This window comes from Phaenicophaeus curvirostris, chromosome 17 (assembly GCF_032191515.1).
Source record: "Phaenicophaeus curvirostris isolate KB17595 chromosome 17, BPBGC_Pcur_1.0, whole genome shotgun sequence".
Taxonomy (NCBI): domain Eukaryota; kingdom Metazoa; phylum Chordata; class Aves; order Cuculiformes; family Cuculidae; genus Phaenicophaeus; species Phaenicophaeus curvirostris.
In genome coordinates this window covers 14,037,708-14,062,048 of record NC_091408.1, presented here as the reverse complement: position 1 = coordinate 14,062,048, position 24,341 = coordinate 14,037,708, and the positions used below count along the sequence as shown (strand labels likewise).

At 41.8% G+C, this 24,341-nt stretch overlaps 1 protein-coding gene across 1 annotated transcript in view; it reads left to right on the top strand.

Moving 5' to 3' along the window:
• TMEM132B (transmembrane protein 132B) overlaps nucleotides 1–24,341 on the top strand; it is a 255,895-nt gene that overhangs the window by 88,064 nt on the left and 143,490 nt on the right. Inside the window, exon 3 of the mRNA XM_069871351.1 lies at nucleotides 23,139–23,279. Coding sequence (XP_069727452.1) covers nucleotides 23,139–23,279 — 141 coding nt within the window. The remainder of the gene's footprint in view (nucleotides 1–23,138; nucleotides 23,280–24,341) is intronic.

Genomic DNA, 24,341 nt, shown 5'->3' with positions numbered 1-24,341 from the left:
CTGGAGGGACTGAACTTGCAGATTTTGACATGAGGGTAAAACTGTAGCGCTATATGCTGGCAAATTCTGTTCAAATAAAGAAGAAAAAAGAAATGCTAGTTATTGAATTTCCTCATTTTTATAGTTTTTGGTGTCTGAATTTATCTTAGCAAAGTGAAATCTCTCTTCCCCAGGTCTTTTTCAAGATCTTATGTATATCAGCATTAATAGGATGTAGTTGTGTTGGTATTTTGCTGCTTGAGAAAAATCTGTGTCAGGCAAACTGGTTGTGCTTGCAGTGGGATGAGGAAGAGAAGCACAGTGTTACACCCCTAATTGGGGGCTTCTGTTTGCTGGGGAGGCTGGAGCTGGCTACGAACTGTGCTGGGGACGTCATCTGGGCAGATCATCGAGGGAAACAGGGGCACAAACAGTGTTTGAAACCACTGCAAAGTGTAGCTGAGAACCGGGAGGTCTGTTTAGGTCTAGAAATTGTCTATCACTTGTAACAGCAACTTTTATACACTTGAAGAACAGGAAGTTTGAAAAGCAAGTAATTATTTTATTCTCTGGAATAGGAACATTGAATTTTCTCAGTGAAGACCATTCAGAAATGCACACGCACTGACTGCTGCAGCTCTTCACCTGGAGGATAAAAGCAGCAGTATCCGAGTCGGGTAATGCACGTCTGTTTGATGTGAGTACTGGGAGGAAGCAAACAGAAAAGAAATTCTCTGAGAAGGCTGCTGGGTCTGCCGGGGTGGAGAACCAACAGAAGTGCAACGCCGCAGCACAAAGGCATTTGAAGGCAATTCTACTTGTGTGTGCAGCACGGGGTCTGTGGGAAGCTAGGAAGCTGTCCCTTCCCTTCAGGCACGCAGTGAAGCGGGGACCCGGGCCTTCTCCTGGGGGTACGTGTAGCATATGTGTGGCAAATGGACTCGTGCGGTGCCCCATTATCTTCTGCTGTCTGCTTTCTGTGGCTGGCATGCCGTGGGGGAGCTTGGAAAAGGTTCATTTTGGTGGAAAAACAGTGCTCTGTAAGGGGATTTTACAGTTTATGCACACGTGGACTCCCCAGATCAGGCCTGATTAATGGATTTGGCCAGGAAATCGAAGGGAGTAGCCAGTTTGGGGAGGGACACTGCTGTCTGTGTGGGTCTCCCCGAGAGCTTGGAGCATCTGTGCCCTCCGGACTGCCAAGGAGGGAACAGCAGTAATCTTAAGAAGAGGGTAAGAGAAGAAGCTACGTAGACGCAGTGGGTGTATGTGTAAAAGAGCAAAGCCCCCACCTCTACTGGATTGTGTATTCATACTGTTATGGAGAAAGATTCAAACTGTACCTAGAATGGATCTTTCTGAATTTGAGAGCAGTTTAATGGTAGAACACAGAAAACAAAAATGTGCATATGCATAAGTAAAATGCATAATTTAAACCTTGTCTCACATGGGTTTAGATTTTCTAGACACGTTTTCTGAGGTTTAAAACACTGGATGTTTCCAGAAAGCAAGAGATTTGGGGCCCAAAGTCCATAATATTATAGGGCCCATGCCATTATTACACATCTTGGGGTGAAGGGTACAAGAATTCACAGATTACAGGGGTTAATAATCTTTCTTTTACGTGTTAAGCATCTACATCAAACGAAGGAAGTATCCCTGTCTGTACACCCAGTTTACTTTGAAGCAGCTTAGTTGTTTGTTATTTTGCCTTTGTGTTGCAAAAGTGGAGTTTGGAGAGTGATGCTGGGAAACCCAGAAGAGGACAGAGAGCAGAATTAATTTGAAAACGCAAGTCTTGGTGGAGAATGAGAAGCATCAAGACACAGGGAAAGCTGGTCTTCCCATATCAAGGAATTTTTTACTTTTGCAGTGGCAAAGCAAGAATTAAGACTGGGTGATAAACTGGAGGGTGTGTCTGTTCAGCAGCACCTTGAAAGCTGGCACATGTGGAGTAGGCATTCTGTCTTGTTTTAGCATAGTTGTGTTGCACAGAGAAGGCAAGTGGCACCTCTCATTCGTGTTTGTTTCTGCCTCCATGGCAGTTCTTGGCTGCCTGTTTCTCTCTCTCTGCTACCCACATATACTCCTCCAACAAGGGTAGAAACACTCTTCGAAGTGCCTCCAGAACTCTGATGTGCTTAGACATCAAAAATGGAAGGTGTACCTCTCTTTCTACGGAGTCGTGGTGATCACTTGCCTTAGGGGGGTGAGCATATGCACAGCAAATGGACACTTACATAACCTTATTAGCTTATACTCTGTGATTTCAACTGTTGGTTTGCCACAGGGAGTCGGAGAAGAAGAATTAGGTAATATAAATAGAAAGATGACATCCTCAAAGAGAGCGCCATTCATCACATATTGCTGGCTGGCCTCATGGTTCAGAGCCGATAAGCAAATTTGGCCTGAATCCTGTTGCAGCATTTTACAATGGCACCAGCATAGCAGAAGAATTGGCAATATCAGCAGAGGTGGAAGCTGTGGATGCGATTCCTGCCATCCGCTGCCCGCAGCTCTGACTGTGGGAGCTTGCCTCTCAGTGGCAGAAACCTAAGGCCAAATTAATTGTAGTTAATTTTTATTATGGACGATTCCCTTTGAAGTTACTCTCCAGATGAATTTGTCCCGTGCATGATTTAAATGACAAGTTGCTCAGAAGTGTTTCTGCTAATGCATCCTCCAGGTTTATTTCAAATATCCTTTTTCTTTCTTTCTTTCAGCGATTGGTTCCTGGTAGAATGGCAGACACTTGGCATTAATTCCCCACAGGGCTTTATGCCATATTTTTAGGCTTTTGAGTGGTGTTGTGGAAAACATGAAAGCATTATGGTAATGATCAGGGCCAATTCTAGTTTTCTTTATTCAGATACTGATTAGGAAAAAAAATCTGCGATGCTTAATCATGCAAAAATCCTACTAAGAACTTATCTAGGGGAGGGTCTGAGTGGGGACCTCAAGGTTTGGCCTATAGTGCATGGTGGATTTTAAAAACAGCTAGGTAGTGATTAGGAAGGAGAATGTAAGTATAAGTGATTGAATTGCTGAAATGAAAAAAGAGTTAATAGTATTGTCCATTCAACGCTGCTAGGAGCTGTTGCATATTATTATATTTAAAGAAAAGGAAAGTACAATGAATGCACTTTCAAGCCAATTCCTCCCACTGCTCTTTTCATTTGTTTGTGAATATTCTGTGGGACTGACTGAAGGCTTTGTCTGCTCTAGCAGGAGCCACTCGGCTGCCTAATAGGAGTGCAGAAAGTATGGCACAGCATCTTTTCTTATTTATTTATTTATTTATTTATTCATTTACTTATAAAAAGGAGTGTTTACAGAAAGCTGTGCTTTGACCCAGGCTTTAAGAAAAGCCACCGCTACTTCACTCCTTGCGGTCTTCTAAAAGCTCATGTGATGAGAAACGCTTCTCACCACAAACAAACTGCAAATACATTTGAAATGGAAAATTTCTGATTGAGATGGGCATCTCGGAGCTTCCAGCTGCTGGCGACCGTATGGCAAAACAATTTCAATGTTTGCAATCACTTTGCAGAAGCTGCTTATCTAACAATCAGGACAACTTTAAATATTTATTTGAAACTGGTTGGTTTTAAGTATTGAAGAGCACTACTTTTTTCCCCTCTTTGTCTAATTAAACCAGGATGAAGGCAGCCAGGGATCCTATTTACCCATGTCAGGAATGATGAAGGTAGGTCATTTCAGGGCCTTCGGTCTCTGCAGAGAAGGATCATTTGAAAGTTGTATCTTGAAGACCTTTCTAAACAAATGTGACGATTTCAGAGGAGCAGAGGGAGACTGCAGATTTTTTCCATTCATAGGCAGAGACTGAGAGCAGCAGGAAACTGTGTTACATGGCAGGCAGCAAGCCTCAAGGCTGAAGCACTGGCTAAAGGCTTAAACTTGAATCCATTTTCCTTGTCATCTTTCCCCATTTTCATCTAAGGTAGACACTGACCTCCAACTATGCTACCTCCTGTGTCTTGTTCACCCTCAAGCTCTGTGTCTGGGTAGTTTGTACTCAAGGGACTTTTGGGTTGGAAGTGGTGGAGGAGAGCTTTGCCCCTCATTTGGTTTCTAGCTCCTCTTCCACAGCTTGTACATGAGTCTCCAGTAAAGCTTTTTTTTTGGTCCACAACTGTTATATCTCAAATGCAGGACTTCTGAGAAAAAATATTGTGCAGTCATTGGGGTGGCTGCAGCCAGCTGCCGTGTCATGGGCTGATAGCAACTGAGAAGAGAGAATCTGTGCATCTATGTGTCCCAGTAAGTCTCACATGTAGATGGAGAGGCTCTTTGACGCAGAAAGTCCTCTGCCAACTAGCAAATGTAATTTTGAAAGTTATCCTTACAAGTCCTTTTGACAACTGTTCCTATTAGGAACTCAATCAGTACAGCATTGTGAATTCAGTCAAGACACGCTATGAATGTATTAAGTGATGAAATGTCAGTCAATCAAAGTAAATTTTCACTTATTCCAGAAAGAAATCTGAATATGTAACTGTTAAGGTGATTGGGTGAGCAGGGATTTTCACAGTCCTTTTGCTGCATAATGAAAGACCTGAATAGTTGGGTTGATCTCCCAACTAGTACAGTGGTAATCCTCCCATAGCCAAATTGTTTCTCATCTCTAACCATTTTTGTCCAAGTTAGAAATGCAGTATTTCTCTCTGGTTGGTTCTGGTTTGCAGTTGACTGATTTAATCTAATAAGAAAATAGTAAGGATAGCTGGGGAGGGGCTCTTTTATCAAAGAGGGCAGTGATGGGGTGAGGGATAATGGTTTTAAGCTGAAAGAGGTTATATTGTGATTGTCCTGCATTTGGGGCACAACAACCCTGGGTAGTGCTACAAGCCAGGAAAAGAGTGTCTAGAAAGCTGCCTGGAGTAGAAGGACCTGGGGGTGTTGGTTGAACATGAGCCAGCAGTGGCTCAGGTGGCCAAGAAGGCCAATGGCATCTTGGCTTGGATCAGAAACAGCGTGACTGGGGGCTGGAGAACAAGTCTTACACGGAGCGGCTGAGAGAGCTGGGGTTGTTTAGCCTGGAGAAGAAGAGGCTGAGGGGAGACCTCATTGCTCTCTACAACTCCCTGAAAGGAGGTTGTGGAGAGGAGGGTGCTGGGCTCTTCTCCCAGGTGACAGGGGACAGGACAAGGGGCAATGGCCTCAAGCTCCACCAGGGGAGGTTCAGGCTGGGTATCAGGAAAAAATAATCATGGAAAGCTGGAACAGGCTGCCCAGGGAGGTGGTTGAGTCACCTTCCCTGGAGGTGTTTAAAAGACAGGTGGATGAGGTGCTGAGGGACATGGTTTAGTGATTGATAGGAATGGTTGGACTCGATGATCCAGTGGGTTTTTTCCAACCTAGTGATTCTGTGATTCTGTTATTCTGTGATTAGCTATTACGAAGAAATTTTTACTGTGATGGTGATGAGGCACAGGTTGCCCAGAGAAGTCATGGATACCCCATCCCTGGAGGCCACAATGGATGAAGCTCTGAGCAACCTGCTCCAGTGGAAGGTGTCCCTGCCCATGACAAGGGGGTTTGAACTGGATGATCATTCAGGTCCAAACCATTCTATGATTCTAAGCGTCCTGACTCCCCTATCCTATTTTCATGTACTTTTTGCAGAATTCTCTTCCTGAGCTGTAGAAGGTGATCAGTGGTGAAAAGGAGGTCTTCCAGCAAATCCCTTATTGTTTAAGCAAACCATCTTGTGTCTTGAGTCACCTTGACGAAAGTAGGCTTTTCCGTAAACAAAAGGGAAAATCTGCTTTGTATGTTTTTGGTTTTGATTAAAACCGTAACTTCTAGCAGGCTCTGCCGCTAATCTGTCTAATGTAGAAATGGAGGCTTTTTAAGAAGCTTGCAGCCCCCAATTTCTGCAAAAGTAGTCACTTTTTGAAGAATCCTTACTAGAGATTGGAAATCTGGAAATGGTGGGGCTGTTGGGAAGCTTGTCCGGCTCAGGAATAAAGAACTGAGATGTAGGGTGTGTATTTGGGTTGGCTGTGGCAGGCGCATGTCACGGCTGAGCTTGTGCTGCTTTCTCTGCAGTGCGCCAGGGTTGCAGGGTGAGCATGGAGCTGAATTGCTGTCTCTCTTCAACCCTCTTCAAGTCCTTTTGTGGCAGGGAGATGACAAACCCATTATGGTCTCCATGCGCTGAGGTCTTCTGGCTGCTGAGCCATCAATAATACATGCCGTCGTTTCCCAGACGAAGCTTTTCCATTCTTTGTTTTTTTGCAACACGTTTGCATTCATCGCTGCCACTTCGGCGTAGTGTCACCCGGCCGGGTGAGCCTTCCGCAACACATCGTTTTGCTCAGCTAAGCTCAACATCGACAGTGTTGGAAAGCACCTCGAAGGCTTTGAGGTCTCCTTATAGTGCGGAGCCTGCCCATCTTGAGAGTTTTTCCATGGCTTTGTTCATGCCAAAGAAAACTTCCATGGAAGAAAGAACCTCAGGGTTTGACTTGATAACCTAAATGCAGCTGCCTGTGCTACATAAATGCAAGGTGGTTTATGAGCTCCTTTTAGGGACTCTCTTCTTCCTTGTTTGCCCTCCCTCTCCACAATGTATGATGCATAACAGGCTGCCCAGGGAGGTGGTTGAGTCACCTTCCCTGGAGGTGTTTAAGGCACAGGTGGACGAGGTGCTGAGGGACATGGTTTAGTGTTGATAGGAATGGTTGGACTCAATGATCCGGTGGGTCTTTTCCAACCTGGTTACTCTATGATTCTATGATTTGGAGCTCTCTGATGCCATTTCCATAGTGTTGTGATTCATTGGTAATTATACTGCTTTAAATAAATTGGTCGTTTACTTTTCATATAAGTCTCCTGCTTCAAAACCTGCTTTTCAACTCTTATTTCATTCAAGTTTCTATTGGTCTACTAAAAAAATAATCCTATGCACTTTTATTGTCTGAAAGCATTTGCTTCATTATCCATTATATCTCAATACTTATTTATTCCAAGCAAGGTATATAATGTTTCAAACATTCTGCAGAAAGCTAAATCAACTGTCAGTAGTAAACAGCATTTTTGATCGATTTAGCGTTTTTTTCTTTCTCTGCAAATCAATTGTAAATATGCTTCCATTTTTACAAGTTTGGTTGCTATTTGATATTATTCTGCAAAGAGATTAATTGGATTGTTTTGTACTAGGTGGGCTTGTAGGATTTTGTCTGATCAGCCGTAAGCTTTGTGGTGTTTAGTGGTCTCTCCTCTGTTCACTTAGGATGTGTTGGCTTGCAGCAAATCTAGATCAGATTTTAACTGACTTGTAGGAGTCAAATAAGTATCAATGTTTGTACTCTTTTATTCCTACCTTTGATAAAATTCTAGCCCTTTGTCCTTGGAGTTCTTTTTAGATTCAAATTCTTGGTCTGTACTCAGATTACAATTAGTTTTTTTCCCCAGTATTTTCTAGCTATTCTTAATGGGTACGACCTGCTGCATGCATTTACTAGCCCATTCTTTAGAAAAACTACTTAATACAGCGCTCTCAGAAGCATGTACAACATCCAAAGAGCTGAAAACTCTTCTAATAAGAATTTTCCTTCAAATTTCTTTGCCCTGTAGAGTGGAGCTGGCTTGTGCACAAGTTCTCAAGGTCAGCAAAATTTTCTGGTGGGATATTTAATGAAGTGAAACCTAAACTCAGTGGTCATCTGCTGAGACAGCATCTTCCTAGATATCTGAGATTTGAACGTGCTGGTACTTCTTGACTGACATCTTTGTCTTGGGGAATTCAAGAAGTCATAGCATATTTTCTCCCCTTATGCAATGCTTTACCTGGCTATGTAAAAGTAATCTTACATCAAGTGTCATGTTCAGCGTAAATCAAGAACGTGGAGGAGGCTGCACTTTTAAACCAGTGGCAGGAAATCACATTAAATTCAATGTAATTACATTGTTCTAGAAATGTGATTATGTATTTCAGCTACCAGCCTCCTGCTAAATTACTTCAGATCAGTCTCAATCTGTGGAATGAAATCTACCTGATTTAGATGTAAAAGATGTAATAAATATGAAGAAGTACATTTTGCATTTATATTTTATATTCCCTGTTTATTACATTCTCCAGACCCAGCCTTTCCCAATGCATATACCTCACCTGCTGTGTGCAGAGAAATTGAACCCTGCCTTCCCTCGATATCATGATTTAGTCTTTGCAGCACCACGTGAATGACATTAGCTACTTAATTTCACATAAAACTTCAGGGATATCTTAACTGCAGGATTGTTCTGTAAAGAAAGGGTTTCCCAATGTGAAATATGATAAAATGTTCCCAGGAGTAAGTACAACCTCGATTGTAATGGTACTGCAGACGTTTCACAATTCTAAAAAGTGAAAAAGAGAGATAATATTGGTATTTCTGATAGATGAGTTTTAGACTATAGCTTGAAGGCCCACTTTTGGAAGCCTAGTGCTATGCTGGCAGGCAGTGTTATACCTGAAAATAGTTGTGCCTAAGGTTAATTGAGGATGATAGCTTGACAGTGAAGATTCAAGTCAGGAAGGCTACACCACTGGGAGAGAATGGAGCGCTTTCTCACTGCCACTTAAAATCAAAGGAAGTCATCCATGTATTTAGTGATTTTTTGAATGGCGTCTTTGTAATTTGAGCTCTTCATCAGCAAATCAGAAAATTTATAGCCTAACTATCAGACTAGAAAGCAATCAGCCCTGTAACATACTAGCTTCATTTTTAATATCCACAAACTATTGATATTAGTAAATGAGAATAAGGTTTTGTATCAGCAATTACTTGCAGAGAAGATATTGTCTCTTTAATGTCTCGGTACTTGACCCTAGGATAAGGTCAGATATGGTGACAGTAATTGCTGGAGAAAATAATTACAACCACTATCATACTGGCATCGACAAACACCACCATTGCAGGAAACTGATTGGAAAGCTGAGATTGACTTGTTAGTATTGCAGTTGGAAAGCTGTGATTTATAGGTGTAAAACCATGTCTACAAAAGTATAAGGCAGGTTTATTTGCTTTTCCTTCTTCACCCCTTGTTTTTTCTGTAGGAGCAAGCATTCACTCACTTATTGGAGCAGGATGTGTTTCTCAGTCCTTTACTCCCAACAGCATCTCCTGCGTGCAGAGCACCGCGAGAATACACGGCTCTTCAAGGATGAAGAGTTTGATTTATGAATAGATCTTCTCCAACTGTCTCTTTAACTTAAGTACAAGATAACTTTAAGCTTCCTCCCCACCTCCTTTCCATACTCTGTCGCAGTGAATGGGACTTCCCCTTACATTTAATGAGTCTTTGAATATCTCAGCAGTGCAATCAAAAGGATGATGGAAATAAAGGTTTCACAGCTGTAGAAGCTGCTCAGATGTGCCATGAAGATGAAATAGGGAGGAGCATAATTAATCTTTCTGTCTTTTTCAAGATGCATTAAGATCAGACCAGGTCATTTTCTCTGAAGAGCTGGGGAGGAGCTCGGGGGGAAAGAGGGCTTGTCTCCAGGAATTAATATCCTGGTCTTCAGGATTAGCCTCCTGAAATATGTCTGAAAGTGAGTGGTACTGCTGAACAAGGAATGTTCATTCCATCTCAGTGCATTTTATAAATAATTTCAAATATAATTAAGCTCCCCCTCCCACTCCAAATTATTTCCCAGTATTGATGGGCACATGATGAGTGATTGTATTTAATGAAAATACTACATTTTTGTTTTTCACTGTTTTATCACTCTTTTCATGGCCTGGGAGATACACTTTCTATTAGTGTCAACAAGAAGGCTGGGCTGATGAGGCCACGTACAGGGTCTTCTCTAGCCCTGCTGTCAAGCCTGGAGAGGAGACCTGTCTTGCTTGTCCCCATGTTCCCAGTTGAGGAGGAAATCTGCTCCTCTGGACACTCTGGAAGAAGACGACTCCCAAGGGAGAGTTCTTCCTTCCAGGTGCCTAGAAGAAGAGCCACGAAGACACTTGTGTTTCACTTGCCCCCTTGAAGCAGGAGAGGATCGGCTGCTGATTTTCTGCTCCAGCAAAACTACTCATAGTTTGTTTAGCTCTGGATTATTACTGCTGTATTAGATCAAGAGAGTATGTATGCTGGTGTTTCTCGTAGTTAGGGATCCTCATGGAAAACCACACTTGCACTGTCCTTATTTCAGTCACAGCCATTTTTTGACCAGTCCCAGATTTACAAGCAGATGTTACGCATCCTTAACACATGAAGATGATTTTGTCCCCAGATGCCAAGCTGTGAGACCATTGCGTGGCACCATGGAGCCCAGACCACAGCGTGCTGCCCTTGTTAAAATGACTTAACAGCTGATTTCCTTTACTGAAGGTTTGGAATCCCCCCTAAGCACAGCAGATTCCCTTGCTGAATTAGATAGTCTTTCTGTGGTTAAAACCCTTCTGTCAGAACAATTTCAGTATTCACATCCTCTAAACAAGGTTCATTAATTGCAAATTCATGACTAACAGGGTTAGGGACTAGTTGGAATTGAAAATGCAGAACAGGAATGGGAAGTGCTTAATGCTCAGTGGGATGCAGTATCTCACTGTGAGTGTTTTTCACTAAAAACCACTGAATGCTTTATAAAGGATTGTAACTGGTTTTATAGGAAGTTGATTCAGTGCCCCCCAACTTCCCCAGTGGAAAAGACTTTTTTTAGAGTGTTTATTATTGCGAACACAGTATATGATTTGAAGTGGTGAAAGTTTAAGTGACTTTTTAGTAGCTAGCACCTAGGCATGTGTAGTTTCCATGAAACATGAAATGTTTCCTCTCAGCTCTTTCTGTTCATGACCTTTTGCAAAGACAATTTTTCATCTATTTTCTGAGGATGTGTAGGAGCTTGAATCATAAAGGTTGGTCAAGAAAACAGAGGCTAACTGAAATAAAGACTGTGAGAGTGGCTCATTCCTATCCTCAAAAGTGCAGTGTGATGTCCCTTGCTATTTGTCTTACTGGAATTCCCTGAGGGCAGTGCTAGGTGCTGGAGCTTGCTGTGCTACTGCTTGTGAGACTCAGCTCCTGCTGAAGGACCTCTGTTCCAGTCCTTCACACTGACCTTCCAGCTAATGAACGAATGAATGAATGTTCTCTGCCCCCAAACTCTTGAAGTGGCTCGTTTAATGAGGATACTGGGACTGAACAGTGATGGAGGATCTGCCATTGCTATGTGTGGAACACCAGTACTGCAGGGAAAAATAGAGCAGAGCAGTTCTGGTGGCAAACAGACCCTTTGCAATGATAAAGGAAAAATGCTAAAAGGATAAAGCAAGGTTTAGTAGTGCTGTTAGGAAGGCAAGGGAGAGCTACAGAGGGAATGATCCTATCAACTCTACTGATCTTCTGCACCTATAGACTGAATGGGAGCACCTTCCTGTACCACTTAGATCTGTTGCCTCCCATTTGTGATTATGGCCTTTTTATCCTGTTATTCTGTTATTTCTGCAACTTTTTTTTTTTACATGCATAGTGCCAGGACCTAGGTCTTTATTAGCTATTAATGATTTGGAAGTGGATTTGCCTTTGTCCCCTGAAATCTGTAAACTAAAAAGACAGAAGTGTAGTTGGCAGCTGCATTTCCCTCAATTTTATTGCTGTGCTGGACCTATCTGCCCATGTGCTATGTCATGTTTGAATCCATCCTGAAGCAAACTGCTGTCTGACTGGTCTTCAGCCCTGCGAACACTAGAGTTTAATTTAAAAATTGCTGCAAGGATTAAAGAATCCTTCCCCAATCCTACTGGCCCAGAGTGAGTAATTTCTTCCGACAGGCAAGTAAAATGCCATTAGTTTCTTGCATTACCATCAATCACAGTGGTAAATGGCAAGCAATTTTTGTGTGGTGGCTGGTAAATTTTCCTGACAGCTTTGCAAGGCTGGATAAGCTTTCTGAGCTGCGGCAGCACTGTGAGCAACACTTTGGAGGACTGAATCCTCCTGACCTCTTTGCCTGTTTTAGGCCCTGGGGCTGCTGGGGTCTGTCTGTCAGGCACCAGCTTGCAGAATGATATTTTGGCCGGATCTGCAGAGCAGAAGCTGGTAATTGGAGCTTCAGGGCGTCTAGAGGGGAAGAACTGTCTCCCTGTCTTCACAGTTAGAAATATTGCATGCAAATCCACCAACCCAGTGCTTCGGCATCATCAATTTGTTGGGCTTTTCTGGATGTTATTGCAGAAGGTTTTAGACCCAACCAGCCTCTGCTGCATGGCCTTTGTCAGATGTGCTCTGAGGAGAGACAGAGCTTGGGACCTGCAAAATCTTTGCCTAATCTACCGATATCCAAAGAGGGATTCAAGGAGTCATTGGTGAAAGCTCCATCTACCTGCAGAGTCTTCAAAGAACTTGTGAGAAGCAGCACTTGAAGAAACTAGACTGGGGCTGTCGAAGATAAAAGCTTGTTGGGACGGTTGCCAAGGGGCTGACTCGGGCTACCTGAACACCAGAGTGGAATAATTTTATCATGAAGTGCTTCTAGGAAAATCTTGGAAAGTTGTTGTCTGAAACTAGAAAACAAATCATATAGTAAAGAAAGCAGAATGGGAAAAAGATGGGGGAAAAAAGTCTTTGATGTTTTATCCCAGCTAGAGGGCTGGTACTCATCAGAATTTGCACATTATTAGGCTGCTTGGTGGTCATTGGTGCCTGGAGTACAAACCACATAATCATAATGCTCACTAAAGTTTTCACTAGCGGCAGAAAAATGCTTTTTTGCTGTAATATATGGTGCCACCTTTTCAAGAAAAGTACTGGTCTGAGCTATACTGGAAATTGAATTCTACCTTGTGGAAAGGGAGATTATCTCCTGAGCTTTCCTTATTCACCGTCCTAGCACATATTGCTCAAGGTAAAGGTGCACTCCAAGATGATTGATTGGCAAGCGCAAGAGGACCGCTGTTCCATGTGACAGGGATATAAAGAACGATATTTTTATTTTTTGACAGTGAAGGGGAAATGACATTACTAGCAATATTCAGCAATGTACTCTGCAGCCCCAGTTAGCTCTGCATATTTTATGGCATCCATTTTCTTTCTTCGATTAAACAACATAAAGCCCCATAAAATAATCCAATAAAAACAACAACTACAAGTTCAGGCAAAGTTCTTGTGGCCTTTTTAATTCTGGAAGGATTTTCATTGCTGTGTTTTTTCCCCTCTCCCCTCTTAACTCCATCCCTTGTGCTCAGGTCAGTGTCTCCTTGCCACAGCCTGGGTGGAGTTCCTATTAACAACCCTTTCTGTGCTGCTTTTTTATGCATGGAAGAGTGTATGATAGATCCTTTACAGACCATTTTGTAGAATCATAGAATAGTTTGGGTTGGAAGGGACCTTAAAGATCATCTAGTTCCAACCCCCCTGCCATGGGCAGGGACATCCCACTAGATCAGGCTGCCCTTTCATGCTATCAAGCAATTGTTGGATGTGCCAAGAGTTTGGACTGGTTTCAGAAGTTAGAGGGGTTTGTGTATTTCAAAAATCTGCTCTTTTTAATGTTCTCTTTTTTTGTTTGTTTATTTTTTTACCGGTGCAATTTTAAGCAACGTTTTAGGTAAAGATGACTGTTACTGAGTGCCCTCTTGCTTTTAATCTTATCTCCTAACAGGAGGAGACATGTCAGCATGTTGTTGGCCATCAACCTCACTGCTGGTCTCCTCCCTTGTACCTTTTAAACCATTGAAAGAGGTTCCCTAGCTGTGCGAAAGTCAAGGTGTGACCTCATTGACAGACTGCCCCTGGTATGTACTGCTCTGGACTAGACTATACACGCTGTTTCAAGACTAGTCACAGATTGGCTACCACTGACCTCTCCTGGGCATGTGCCAGTCGGGGGATTTGCAGTCACGACCTGCCCTGAGTGAGGGTTTGTGCCACAAACAGTCTGACAAATACAACAAACCCCAGGATTGACTGCAGTAGTCAGCAGCAACCCAGGAAAGTTGTTCTTATCCTAAGTCATATATACTGATGTCTGGTAAATGAAAATTAATTCTATTAGTCTGAATTGTATTTAATAAACTTTTTCCTTGTGGGAAGTGTATGAGTCTTCTGTGTAGTGAGCAAATTTAGCCACAGTGATGGACTATTTTAAATGGTGTAAACCCCCTCCATTGTTGACCAAGATTATGCTATGGAGCTCATTATCTAGCTTCGCAGGGAGAGGGATGGAAAGTTTTTACTTTGTTGTTGTTTATATGCTTCCAGAAACCCTGACCTTCAGAGTTTTTTTTTTACTACTAGAGGTAGAAAAATGACCACTTTATAAAAATTCTTTGTCTCTCAGGAGGCCTGAACTCTATTCAGGCTGCAAACATTTCTGCAGTGTTGATTTCTGAAAGGAGCCTCTCAGTAAAAGGAAACCTGTAAGTATCTTTGTCTTTCCAGGAGGAAACCTCTGACTTACTTTGATTTTTTCATTATAGGTTTCAAAGCTGTGTTTCTGCATGATTGCAAGAATTCTAAGTTCAAATACTTTGGACACCTTCAGACTTGGTAATGCGTTTTCTCCTGTACTCCTAGGCTTTAAGGAAGAGTTTCATCTTTTATAGCATTGCATTGGTTTCAAGGTAAAGGACATAGTCTGAGTGTTTTAGATCTTTCAGAGAAAGGTTGAAGAGACTGAGAGGGCTTTGATTTTTGTTCTGTAGATACATGTTACAGAAAACCACTCCAGCATTTTACCTTTCCTCTCTACAGAGAAGGTACGCCACAGATTGTTGTGTTGGAGAAAAGAGGGCACATACTTCAATTCTCGAAGATGTCTAAGGGCGTGTGACAGCAGGCACTCTTGAGCTCTTTGAATAATGATCAACACATCAGTTGTGTTAACTGAACGGAGGCAGTGGAATAAAGGAAAATGTCTCTCCTTCTTCAGGGGAGGCAGAGGTGCAAGCTGGTTGTGCATTCTAATGAGAAAGGGATGTTATGAGTTGTTTGGTAGCAAGAGGATCATTTAGAGCTGGAAAAAGACCTGCTGTCTCCTTTTGATCAATAGTAATAATGGTTAGTTCATGTTTGCTGGATACTTCGAAAGTGTCAAATGAGTTTTAGGAATCATGTAGTTATTCGCAGATTATGAGCAATATTTCCTGCCCTTCAGGCGGGCAAAGGGCAGAGGACTTGATCTGGTTTCCCGTGCTGGTGTTGTGGGAATCGCTGGGGCTGTGCTAGTGGCATGCCAGGGCTGGCAGTGCAAACATCAACTATTCTGTTAGTGTGAAGAGTTTATGGGAATTTAAGAGGTTTCAACACAATCTAGAGCCACATTTGCTTATGCTATAATTCAAGTAATCTGTATGTCAAAGTCATGACAATGTTTTCAGGTCAACTCAGTTAAATGTTGGCTTTTAATTTTATTAAGAAAATGCCAATTGCTACAGAACTCTTTGACCTGCAGCTTTAAACACGTACTTGGAAATTGCCAATATATATTGAAATGTAGTATTTGTAAAGGTTTTAAGTATACAAAAGCACAGTGTCTTTATATAAATAGTTTGTTTTTTCTTTTTTCTTCTTGGTTCAATTTCTAAGCAAAGATGAGTAAACGTCCTCATTCCCATTTTGAAGTTGCCCAGACAGTTAAATGGTTAATAAAATATCTTGACTTGATAGAATTGGACCTGATGTCTCCTGCCCCAGTGCCTGGCAACCCTTTTTCTCCCAGAGGGACAAAATTCCACTGTTGACATATTTCAAAGAAAACAGTCTTCACTGTGGGAGATGGTGTTTTCATCTCATACTACATAAAGACTTCAGAACCTCTCAGGTTTCCATGGCAGTGTTGGAAATCCAGATAAACAGGTCTGGTTTGTGACAGGAATAAATAAGAATAAAAATTAATAGCTTTAATTTCAAGCCAATTAGGATGTCTTTCTGTTCTTTTTCTAAGCTCCATTTACTTACCTGAGTGAGAGAGCAGATTAAAAATGGAATTTCTGCTGAAATACGAAGATGAAACCTTAAGATGTCTTATCTCCTTTAAAAAAAAAAGACAAAAAATGGGAATTCTCCATTGGATATGGAAAAATGGCATGATGTTAGACTGCTTTGAAGACATTCACATACTCTTTGCTGATTTTATGAGCATAGTTTTCTATTCAGAAAATGTATCTGCGACCAAATTTTCTTCCAAAAAAATTCAGAATGGGTGACCCGTCTTTTTCTGACCTTGCTTCACAGATGGGAAATGTAACTTTTCAATATTAAACAATCACTATAAAATTCATCAGTCTCCAGTGGACCACCTGGGGATCAACTTGGATGTTCCTAGGAAAAGTGGGGGATTCTTGAGAAAATCTACTGCACTTTTTTAGGGCAGTCATACATACAGTTTGATGAAAAGGAAGAAGGAGGATTTTTCATTAACTACTCCCCACACTACTTTTTATCCTGCCTTATTTTGATCATGCTTCTGCAAAAGCTTCCTCAAAATCATAAGCCATCATACTCAAGGGTTGGTTGTGTTAATTTGTCTTCCCTAATAGTTAATTCATCACGTGGAAAGCACTTTACTGTCAGAATCCAAATTAAAATCCTGTTTACTCTTTTCATTATTCAAAATCCAATATGCTAGTGAGCTTGATGCTTAGCACGTTTTGAGACATCTGATGTGCTGAAAAAAAACAGGTTGAAAGCTTCGCCTTTTGGGGTAGGAGAATGGTGGTTATCTCATTCTGAATCTTTAGCATTGATCCCCCTCATGATTTCAAAGGGTTTTCTGTTCTCTGTGTTTCTGGTGTTTATCTTATTAGCCACCATGTCTATTGAGCAGCTTTATTCCTGCCTTGCATCGCACTGGTCACTGTACCTGTTTTGTCTGCTTTGTCCTACCCATTGCATTGACTTTCTTCCTTCAGTGAGCGTTGGATGGGGATATTCTGATATACAACAGTAATAGCTGATTTTATAGAAGCTGCATCCCCACATGCTTGGCAGGGTTAAATAGACAGCTACAAAGGGTTGTATAAAAATAACAGACACAGAGAGAAATTGAGATATACCGAAGGAAGAGGCACGTTTTCTGATACAGTGTAAAGGGGAGAAAGCGTTGAAGTCACGAGCTGCAGAGAGGGGTAAGTGGCAGCTGAGGAAGCTTTGGCCCTGCAGTGGGGAGATGTTTCAAGGGGAAATGGAGCCCAGGCAGGCAGAGCCCAGCAGATCCATGTCTCGTTATGAAAACAAATTTGGGCCTGTTATGCATTATACTTGCAATGAGAGGGCAGTCACTGGAGTGATTGAATCTTAAGTAAAATTCCAATTGACTGCAAGTTGCTGCCTCTCTTAAGTATTGAGCTGTCTTTGTCCCCTAGCACAAGCATCCTCTTTTTTTTAATCCATCATGAGTTCCCACCTTGTTTCACTGGTTACCATGGGGTTTATACCAGGGTCATGTTGAGTTTTTTACCTGCCGGTACCATTTCTCAAACCCCTTTTCTTGGCGTTTCTGTTTCTTTAGGGTTCTTTTTCTTCAGTGCATTGCAGTCACCCTCTGTTCCACATTGCCCTCTGCCTGCCATCTACCTACATCTCTCCACAGGGCTTTGCAGGCTGCCTGTCTTACTTTACAGTAAGGCAGCATATTATTTGTGCTTCTACACTTTTGACCTCTTGAGAAGGCTAGGATCTTTGTGTATTTTGCATACTTAGAAAGATAGCTTTACTTATAGCGACAATACGGAATTGCAGAAACAAACACAGCTGGCCTGGTGTTGCTATTTTAAGGAGAATTTGATGGGGAAGTAGTTTGAACACAAATCTATGGCAAGTCTTTTAAAATGTAAAAGAACAAGGAAGTGAAATTCTTGGAAAAATACTTTAGAAAAGAAACACTTGCTTAGCTTGTGAAGATTTAGGACCTGATCCCCTGAGTCGTTGTAAATCTGACTTCCATAAGAGGTGAGGGTGTGCAGGATGATTACCTGCTAGGTGGGGCACTCTCATTTCACACAAATGGCAAACCCACAGCAACAGAGAGCGTATCTGCATGCAGGGTGGTCTTGCACGGCTGTTGTAGGGCACGTGGTCTGGTATTAGTGGTTCTACAGTAGAAGCAGGAATGCTGAGTGGGAGTATGGTGAAGATAGCAAAATATTCCAAGGCATAGTTTCTGGTTGTGCCATGTGTTTTCTGGATGACTTTGCATCACCTCATTTTCCTCATATTTCTGGATGATACATAGAGAATCTCATCCAGAAAGCTTAGGAAGACAAGAGCCTCTCTTGGAGGGAGGTCTCATCCCACCTCAGCCCTTCATCTGCTATAACAATGCTTCCCGATGGTTTTACTTTCATATGCTCATGCCAATGAACCCCTGACTGTCTGTTTCTCCCTCCCAAATGCCATGGAATATACTAGGATGTGGAAACTATGAATCACATGCCCTTTTCTCCTCATATCTTCCAGCACCTCCACTTGCATCCTCCTTCCATGCAGGGATGCTTCTATTCCTTCCTATCGAGAAATTCTGCCTACCTCACCCACACCCCCAAAGTCCCCAGATGTTATGTCTGATTTCAGTGATTATTTTAATTTATAGTGCTTGGCTTAATGTATCTTAAAACACATATATTTTAACTAGAAACTCCCCAGGGGCCTCATTCAGAACTAATTGCTTGCTGTTTGTGCAATTCTTCAAATATGTAAAATGTTCTGTGAGGGCTCAGAATTACTCAGCTCTGCACTGGGTTGGTCTTAAAGATGGGTAGGGGTGTCTGGCTGAAGCGTAAGCTTGGGAATCAGGATGGATCAACCCTCATTCTGGCTCTGCAGAAACAGTATAATTTTAGGCAAGTTAACTAAACTGGCCTACAGCTTGGATTTCCTGTAGAGGAAGGATAATGATTTTATTTTTAATTGGGCTAAAAATGCTCGTTGAAGGCCTGAATACAGAAATGGCTCAAAATTACAAATGAAATTTAGTATCAAAACTGTTATTATTAGTATGTCATTGAGAATGAATTTAGCTCAGATCATGTTTTCCCCATAATGGGGCAGGGGGGGAGATAAGAGGATTTCGAAAATAGCTTTGAAAAAGTCTCTTTTCTCATCATTTTGAGCATTTTCCATCTGCTGTGAGCACATTCCTGTTTTATTTCCTAAGTATCTTTTCCTTCTGTTTCTATTTTAAAGTTCCTTTTGCCAAGATTTTACTTCTCAATTATTGCTGCTGGAAGTGTTGCTGGGGGTGCGTTGCAAGCAAGCATTTACCTTTCAGATTTTGTGCTTAATTGACTGGGAGGCATTGGAAGTCCCTGCACCACTTCCTCTAAGTGCTTGGCTGTTTAAATCCCTCTTGCAGCCCTTTAAGTTACTTTCCAGCCCTGGTGATTACTTGTACCTTCTTCCTTTCTGCTGTAATAACTGAGAGAAGCGGTTTAGAGCAGCCGAAGTGATGGGGTCACATACATTTAAGGGTGGGATTGCATTTTAAAATAGTTTCTGGTTGTTGCAAGTTGGCAGGCTGGGGACGCTTCTGCTTGCCTGCTCCGTTCAGTCTGTGATGTTTCCATCTTTATATTCCACAGTAAATGGAGGACACACTGTTCAGGGAAAAAACACTGTGAGGGATACCAAATGCATTCTGCAGTCCAAGTTGAAAGCAGCTTCCTCTATCCGGCTTTTATAGCTGGAGAAGAGAGCTAAACCCATTGGTGAAACAGTTGCTTCATTGATTCCCTGTTCTGGACAGCTTGGACACATCTCCCACCCCACCTGGATACCTCCTCTTGTGGGAAGAGTGTCTTCAAAGGCAGTGTTTGAGGGTGTCACGTTTCTGTTGGACCTGTTGGACCTCCTGTACCCCTAAAGAGAGCATCATGGATAAATAGTGATCATCTCGTTTGTGATATAGGCTGTGGGTGTGAGCTGTGATGTGGGGGCCCTGTTGCAAGCTAGTTTCTGGTGAGCTCATTCACTATTTCCCTGTCTTGTTTACATCTAACTTAGCTGCATTATTGAAATGCCGCATAAGTTGTAATGCTTTAAAGATGGGCAAACACTTTTTAACAGGACAGTTCTTGGTCTGAAAATTCTGCTTTTCAGAAAGCAAATATTTCCTGGAAGTGAAATGTCAGTTTTGCCAAATTTCCAATTGGCTCTCATGTTTTGTTTCTTTTTTCTCCCCTTAAAATAATTTTATAATTATTTTACTAAAAAAAAAACAATGAAGCTATCTTAGTGGTAACAGTTACTTCAAGTTCAGAGATGACAATTTTTTTTGTCAGGTGGTAAATTTAAGGGACATCAGATTTTTCTCAAGCAATTCTATTTTTCCTTATGGCTGCATGGGAGTTTGAAGAGCAACTCTTCCCAGTATTTTATAAGAGGAGAAGGGAGGTATAAGAAAACTAAATGATCCACCCAGGCTTATAACTGAAGCCTTGCACACAGCAGGGCAATAAACCCAGCCCCTGGGCTCACACTAGCCATTCACCATTTCTCCAGTTAATGTCAGCTCTGGTAGGAGTTTCTTATTCTTTTTCAAAGCCTCAGTCCCCAACTCTTGGAACAATTTTTTTGTGCCTCAGTTTGGGGGCAGGTTTAAAGATATGAATCAATTATCTGAAGAATAGTAGGCTCCAATTTCCCATATGTAGGCTGGTTTAATTTGAATTTCTTGACTTTTCCTAAGTGAGAAGCTGAATTCAGTTTCTTCTTCTTTCAACCTTCCCGGCTCTACTGATATCCAAAAATGCAAAATGACATCTTGTCTCAGCCCACCAGAGCAGATGCATTGCAGGGGATTAGACTGGAAATTTTCTTAAAATGCAGCATTCTGAGACATTTTTGGAAAATGTAGCTGGGGAGCAGAGTATGTATGTGATGTTCACTTGATGCTAAGTGAGCAAGACAGTAGATATGCAGCAAGTGAAAGCTATAAGCACAGTCAACAAGACAGCATTGCCAAGACCAGGAGGCCTCCTGTTAAGGGACAGTGCCCTGAAGGAGAAACCAAGTGGTGAGCCAACAGGTTGGGCACTGGGAGAGTCTCATCTGCTGTCCAGACAGGCAAAAAGCATTCAGGCACAAGAGAAGAAACAGCAAAGTTCCCTGGCTGAGGGCGGGAGCACGACTGAGGGGTTGGCACAAGAGGGAAGCCAGCATTTTGGGATGCAGTGTGTCTGGAAAGTCAGGAACAACCAGGCGTGTAAATGGATGTGGATATTCGAGGTTCTGGCATTCTTAGCCCTGTGCTGTGTGGGGACCACTGCTCTCCAGCTGTAAAGAGGAGCAGGATGGGGGTCGTACACGGCTAAAGCCTGCTCAGACGTGGCAGGGAATTGTGCCGTGTTGCTTTTTGTTCTCACTGGGGCAGGGAGAGATTTGGATCAGGGTAGGAGAAAGTAAATGCTGCAAAGTGAAGATATACGTAGTGCAAAAGCTGTGTAGGAGGACATAACAAGCTTCTGACAGATGGAAAAAGGTTGGTGAATCCTGAAATCATGGATGAAATCCAGCTGTCCTGTGCTTCCCTCCCATCTTCTGCCCTTCAATTAACCTTTAATTAACCAAGGCTTCAACTTGGGTGGGAAGATGTGTTAGAGGTTTCCAGAGATGTTGTCAAGAAAAAAACGTGGGAAATTGAGGGGGTGGTGGGTAGGGAAATTTGTTATATATTTTGGCCCTAATGATTTTTTTTTCAAGAGTAAATCTAACAAAAAAAATACTGAATCCATTGCTGAAGGCTTAATTCTCTATCTCATGTAAACGATGAATCAGTCTGAAATGAAGCCATGTAGGTGACTTGCAGGAATGATTTGGTACAGTGTAATTACCACAGAATAAATGAATGGTCCTCTGAAAACAGAAGAGATGATAGGAAAGGAGCACATAAGCTTTGAGGCACAGTGTTTGCAGATATGACTGTCTGTGGAGAAACATGGAGACTATTAGAGAGATATCAAGTAAAATTCTCTCCTTACAGAAAATATTTTTTATCAGATTGGTTATGCCAGGCATGAATTTGGCCCGTAAGGATATTGTAAAAGCAGGACGAATTAATTCTTTCTCAGAGGAGCAGACCACGCATTGAGCCTTGAAGTTGCTTTGATCCCATGAACCCATGAACTCAGCTAGAACTTAAAGGAAATTCTTCATAGTGTAACGTGAGCACCAACCGGCCATGAGGCATTGGGGCAAACCCGTCACAATTCACTGTTAAGTAACGCTTCAAGTCTCAGCAGTGCTGTTTCCTTCCGCCATACAACCAAGAGGTCCCTCTTGACTTTGCTTTTAATTAATTAAGTCGCAGTAGTGGCAAATGTGGTGCTGCAGCAGTTGCTTTCTGCCTAATTGTTCTCCAGGCATATTTGCAGCAGTCCTGTTGAAACCCCAGGCTCATTTCAGGAGTCAAGCTGCACGAATGAAGTCCCTGCTATTAAAAGCAGTTTTTTTCCCTATTCCTTGGCAATCTGTTCCTAATGCTGAGCCCTGTTAGAGCACGTACTTTTTTTTTTTTCAATTATTTTTTGGTTTTTATAAATCCAAAGTTTACCAGCTACTGAACTGCTTTCGAACTCTATCCATGCTTAGGAAACCAAGGTTTGCCATGCCAGCATGATATTATTTTCAGCAGCAAGAGTTTGACATGCCCAGTTTGACAGATCCCAGTACAATGGCATAATTATCTTCATCCCTCAGTCCTGGTTCTAGGGTAACTTATTCCTTCTCTCTCCCCTTGTATTATGGTCTTTGAGCAGGGGAACATTTTTTTTTTCCATGCTGATCGCCCTAATATTATAAGGCACCTTGCTCCCGAAGGTTTGCAAGCAGGAGGATGTATTTCATGTTACAGTGCTCTGATTCTCCATTTTAGACTGCAGGACAGACACAACAAATTAAATCAACGTATGCTTAGTCGCATCTGTTTCATTTATATCAAACTGGTGCCACTGAAGCAGAAAGCATTCTTATTCTTTCCACATTGTTCAAGCTGAAAATTAACTGGCTTTGCACATAATGAAACTCATACTTCATCTCTTTTAAATGATCAGACTTGTTTTATATTTTTAAAGCAGAGTGACTTACAGTTGAAATGTACCAGCCTGTTGCTAATGGAAAAGGGAATATTTCCTTTCATCTTCCTTGTTTACCTCTCTGGATTTATTTGTAGGAAACCAATAGCTAAAGCAATCCCTGTTGTTCCCCAACAGAATTAGGACAGCACCAGGTGTGAAGATCTTGGACATCAGAGTGAGTGATGCGGATCAGTGGGGGGTTCAAGAAGAGACGGACAGTGCAAGGACCACTGCCACAGTCACATGTGTGCACAACGACCCCACAGCTGAGAGCAGGTAAGCCACCAGGTGCTTTTTGTGCGTTAACCCTTGCTAAAATGCTATGAAAGATATACAATAGCTACTTTGATGAGTCAGATTGCCCTTTTAATGTGTTTTCGTCCTTGGCCTCCTTGGAAAAGCTGTAGGTGATCTGATGAGAGCTTTTTTCCCTTTTATTTTACTTCTGAGCTTTGGAAGTAGACGATCTAATTAAACTGGAGCCATCCAACTAGTCCTGGCTCACATTTGCTTTCCGTGCACCTTCATGGCAGTAGGAGAATTCCTGTTGCCAAAGAGCCAAGAAGAAGAAATAGATTAGAATAGAAAAATATAAAGAATAATTGAGAGCAATATAGGGCAATGCTGTCTTCTGTATTTGAAAAGCTATGAAAGTAAAGGCTATTAAGTGTTATTCATTATTCTGCAAAACACCTATGAGTGTCTATGAACTATCTCATGAATACTGTGTATGTTTGTTATGGTAATATTCCCAAAAGCTATATCAAAGATAATGAGGAATTTATGTTGTTAGTCAGAATTATGTATTTTACAATACAAGCAATTTCTCTCCATTATCATGCAGTTACTTTACTCTTAAAGTACACTATGCATAAATTTAGCTTGAAATTGTCTCATAATTAGAACATCATAAAACTTTATGTAAAAAATTTTATTTGAGGAGTCTTTTTCATCCATCTTTTTCTGAAAGCTACTGTAAGGGAGAAAAATGGTTGTTAGTAATTGTTTAGACCTAGGAAGATCGTTGCCAGAATTTTGGAAGAAAGAGTTTCTGCTCTGTTCAGTTTCTGAAGCTTTTTCATTTGAGGAACAAATGAATCCCATCTAGTGCTGGGTGCCTGCAATACCAGCAGTGAGGTGAAAGCTATTTATCCCTGGGTTTGCTTTTTGGTAACAGGGATAGATAGGCGCTGTTAAGGTGAGAGTCCTCTTGGATGTGTAAAACACGCCTGCTGAATAGCAAGTGAAAAGTGCCTGTTTCTCTTCAGTAAAAATCTAGAGAGTGGAGGTGACTGAGTGGGACGCAGACGTTCGCATTGTAAACGCGTGAAGTGAGGG